The sequence below is a fragment of the Otolemur garnettii genome, unplaced genomic scaffold (assembly GCF_000181295.1).
Source record: "Otolemur garnettii isolate 467f Iridium unplaced genomic scaffold, OtoGar3 scaffold00015, whole genome shotgun sequence".
Taxonomy (NCBI): domain Eukaryota; kingdom Metazoa; phylum Chordata; class Mammalia; order Primates; family Galagidae; genus Otolemur; species Otolemur garnettii.
The window spans coordinates 7,028,925-7,033,372 of record NW_003852410.1 but is presented as its reverse complement, the minus strand read 5'-3'; the positions used below and the strand labels follow the sequence as shown (position 1 = coordinate 7,033,372).

The following is a 4,448-nucleotide window of genomic DNA, read 5'->3' as shown; positions in this document are numbered from 1 at the left end:
TCATATGTCAGTATGCAGCATTAGAAAGTGTAGTAACTAGAGCTGTTTGGTATATCCTAGACATATGGTTCTTAAATGAAAGGCTTGTTAGCATCTCATTTTAAATGCTTTCTAATATTCTGCTGCTGTTAAAAAAGCAATTCTAAAAATTTTGCCCCAAAACATCCCCAAATATTTATGCAATATAACATTAATTAACCAAAAGCAGAATTCAAAACATACACACTATAAATATATTGATGTAAAATACACGCAGGTGGGAGGCAACAAGTCAAAACAGACGGCACTAGAGTACCAGTGACTTTCAAAATAAAATATTTCATTTCCTATTTCCCACAAATGTTTGTTTCTTTTGCCTGGGATTAATCATCAATTGTTTTTAGAGTAACAATTTATATCCACAAAGTGACTGAATAACAGATACTGCTAAACATGCCAACAAATGTTAGCAGGCTAAGCACAAAAGTAGCTCTCAAGTGTTTGTTAAACACGTAGGAATATTATTTGACTTAATCATTTCTTTCAAATGACATGCAAGAAATGGCTTAGGAATTTCAGGATGGGATCCTGACAATAGGGCCCTTAGGTTGGAAGTCATCGCTCTAATACAAGGTGCTTTCCTGGCATGTGAAGCAGCTGACAGGACCATCAACTGAGGCAACACCCTTGACCTTGCATTATCTGCTGCAGCAAGAATGAGCAAGATTATAATAGAGTTCCTGGCAGAAGAGTCTTGCTTTTGGGAATAAAAATTCCTATGGACTACCCATATATCAAATGTATCTGCTAGCAAATTTGACACACAAATATCCCAAATCATTTCTTTCAGAGAAACACAAAAGGGAAAAGAGGATAGAAATGGATGAGAGTGAGGCCTGATTTAGCAGAAACCAGTTTATTTGACATAGTGCATGACTCAAAGCATCTGATATTCCATAGACAACCTGATATTCCATAGACAAGATTTCCTACTTCTCTATTACAAAATACTTCATGATACCCTGAATATAGCCAATTCAAGGTCCTTGTTCCTTTTCTCTACTTCTAGAATTAAACAGGTTTCCCCGTTTAGCACATTTTACATTCACAGAAGGCTTTGGGGAGAGGGGAAACAGGGCTTATAACTGCCCCTCCGAACCAAAGGCACTTAATGTTGAAAGATAAAGCACAGTAGAGTCGCCCCACAGACATTCTGTGTGTTCAGAATGCTAAGCTCCAGCATACCATCACTGGCCCCCATGGGACTCACCATAGCAATGTACAAGAACACTGATTTCCTTGGGAACACAAAGTGCAGTATGAATATAAAGGACTCATCACCACCCCCACCCTTTTCTGAAAATAATATGTAAGAGAACTCTTACTTTACATGATTAGTATCACCTAAGGTTCACATATGGAAAAAAATAGCTAAAAAATAATCTGCCATAAATTCTCACTATGAAATCACAATATATTCTGATATCACTCTTAGAATTTGAGAGTTGGAGAGAACCTCAGCAGTCATGTTGTTCACCCTTGTTTGCTATGACAAGGCTGGGAGGCCCAGGAAGGTCAAGTGTTGGAACCCAGAGTCTAACCCCTGGGGCAGAGCCTGGGTAAGATGCAGGCCTCCTGAAGCTTCATTTAGGGTTCCTTCACTCCCCCTTCTCTTTAAAAGACTCTCCAAAGTAAAACATGGCGATGATCTCCAAAGATGCACCACACAATAAAGCACGTGACTGACACAGGTCAGCGATTTGGTCTCACACAATGGTCCCCTTGGCCACTGGGCAGGGATGTAACCCACTTTGGGGTGAGAATTCTTTGCATGATCATCCAAAGTTCTGAGGGAAGCCCAGTGCAGATTAGACATGACTTCTCCTTGGATTTGGAAAGGCTCTTCTTGGCTATCAGTCCATGGTGGGCAGGTGGTCGGCTGCACAGCGGAATCCCAGATTTGAAGAAGAGCTATCAGGTGTGTTCTGGCTTCGAGCAGCACAGCGATACCTATAGCAGTAGGACTGTGCGGATAAAAAGGCGAGGTAAGTGTTACTGGAACTGAGGGCTCTAAATTGTCAGCTGTATGCTACACAAAAGTACCAGCCGTTCAGAAGTTGTGCCTACCAATGACAATGCTTCCCCCACACCCTCCTTTCATGGATACTTAATGTGTGTGCTTTGAAAAAGGCTGTACATTCAAGAGTTAACCACATATTATCCAATGTCCTTTACCATATAAACATAAAATAGATACAGTACAAAGATGTTGGTGTTAGCATCACTTACAACAGTAAAAAAGAAAAAATACTAATGATCAGTGATTGTGTACATTTAGACACATCCATATGTCAGAATTATAGGCCAGCCATTAAAAACTATGTTTTCACATAATATTTAATGAGAATGTTAAAAGAAAAAGTCAGCAGATAATATTATAATGTAATATGATTTCAATCTAGGTAATTATACATGCCAAGGGGGGAAAAAGACTGGAAGATTCAGAATGTACCACAATGAGTACAGGAGTTATAGCAACTGGGTTTCATATTTCCTACATGTAAATTTTTGACATTAAACCAAATAATAGAGATAGATGGCAATTGAGAAAATATTAAAAGTAACATTAAGATATATCATTTACTATCCAATGTCTAGTAGATGGGCAAAAAATTAAACTGCAAGCCTAGGATTACCAAATGTAGGAAAGAGTGTAAGAAAACCTTTTTTTAATACATTGCTTTAGGAATTTAAATCATCATAACTCATAGAAGTATACATTTTTTGTATGTTTGTTTTGCACCTGTGTCATTTTATAAGAGCAAGACACAAATATACACAAATATGCACACCAGCACAGACCTTGAGCAACCAGGCATGGTGGTAGGCACCTTCATTTGTTACTTCATTTTTCCATAACATCCCCGAGAAACTAAATGAGTTAGCCAAGATTGCAGGTTCTTAAAGGTCTAACTATGGTGTTCTTGCTTCCCTAGCAAGATTCTATATTCTCAGAGGGCAGGGTACAACGTCTTCTGTCTTCTTTTCCAACACCCAACATACAAGTCGCACGCACAAACATAAGAAAGCCTGACACATATGGCCACCTAAGAAGCATTTAGTGAATAAATGATGAGTTATTTGCTACAAACACTTCAAAACCTTTCCGATTCCAAAAAGTAACCACGCATGGAACTCTTACGTGGCAGAGAATGAAAACAAACTAGTCATCCTGTGTACCATGAGCATGCAGGCTGAGGTGGCCCAGTGAAACTCAAGTCCCTGACGCTGGTTAAAGAAACTACACAAAGGATTGTGCAGAATTAGAATTTGGCAGAAGAGATAATGTGGGGATTGGGGAATAGGTCAGCATATAAGAGGTTTTTTTTTTCCTTAAATTTTAATTTTTATCTTTCACAAAAGTAAACTGCTTCTAATCTTCATAAAATTTTCTCTAAAGTTGACATGACAATTCTCTGCAGCGCTTCAGAAAGTAAGATGTAGTGGCAGTGCTTTGTCTTCTATGGATATTGAAATAATAGCAACCAATTTTCCCATTTTCCTTGTGGCCAGTGAAGAATATAACAAACATTACCAAATCTCAGGTAGGCAGAGGGAAATTGAATAAAAAATGTGTTTGACATAATAAAAATTGGTGGCATCTGCTATTAAGTGTGATCCATATGCAGTGGAAACTCTCAAATGACTAGAGGTGGCCGTGCAGGAAGACTCAGCAACAACCTCACTCCACACACAGCCTACTCACTGGGCTGCTATAAAACAGCAGGGCTTTGGTCTTCCTAGAATCAAGCTCCTATGGGTTAATTCAGGGTCCCATGAAACCAAGCATGTGTAGTGAATCCCACACTGCAGCAGGGATCAAGTTCAGGCGGAGGCAGACAGATAATATAAACATTCTTGTTCCATAACTGTACCACTCATGACCAAAAATTATCAAGCATTTCCTGGTTGCCCACTGTATGTACCCAGTGAGGAGGTCATGCCTAGAAAGGGTCTTGTCTTGCTGGAGATCACAGGCTGGTGAGGAACACATTATACATCAGACAGCTATAAGACATACTAGGGTTAAACAATTCTAGGGTTATTAGTAATGGAGGTGAAGGAACTGTCCCTTATAAAATGCCCAGGTCTTTAGGAAAGACTTTTTTAGAAGGCACACTTGATCTGGGTGGGATTTCTGGGCTTATGGCAGTGATTCTCAGCCTTCAGCATACATAAGAATGGCCTAGAAAGCTTGTTTAAATCCATATTCCTAGGCCATGCACCCAGAGTTTCTGACTCAGGAAGTCTAGGGTAGGGCCTAAAAACATGTATTTTGGCTCGGCACCTGTGGTTCAGGTGGTTAGGGCACCAGCCAAAGACACCTAAGGTGGCAGGTTCTAATCCAGCCCGAGCCCGCCAAACAACAATGACGGCTGCAACCAAAAAAAGATGGCCAGGCGTTGTGG

General features: G+C 39.8%; 1 protein-coding gene across 1 annotated transcript in view; it reads right to left on the bottom strand.

The window, feature by feature from the left end:
- Nucleotides 1-873: 873 nt before the first annotated feature.
- SUMF1 (sulfatase modifying factor 1) overlaps nt 874-4,448 on the bottom strand; it is a 100,102-nt gene continuing 96,527 nt past the window's right edge. Inside the window, exon 9 of the mRNA XM_003785481.3 lies at nt 874-2,003. Coding sequence (XP_003785529.1) covers nt 1,893-2,003 — 111 coding nt within the window. The 3' untranslated portion in view covers nt 874-1,892. The remainder of the gene's footprint in view (nt 2,004-4,448) is intronic.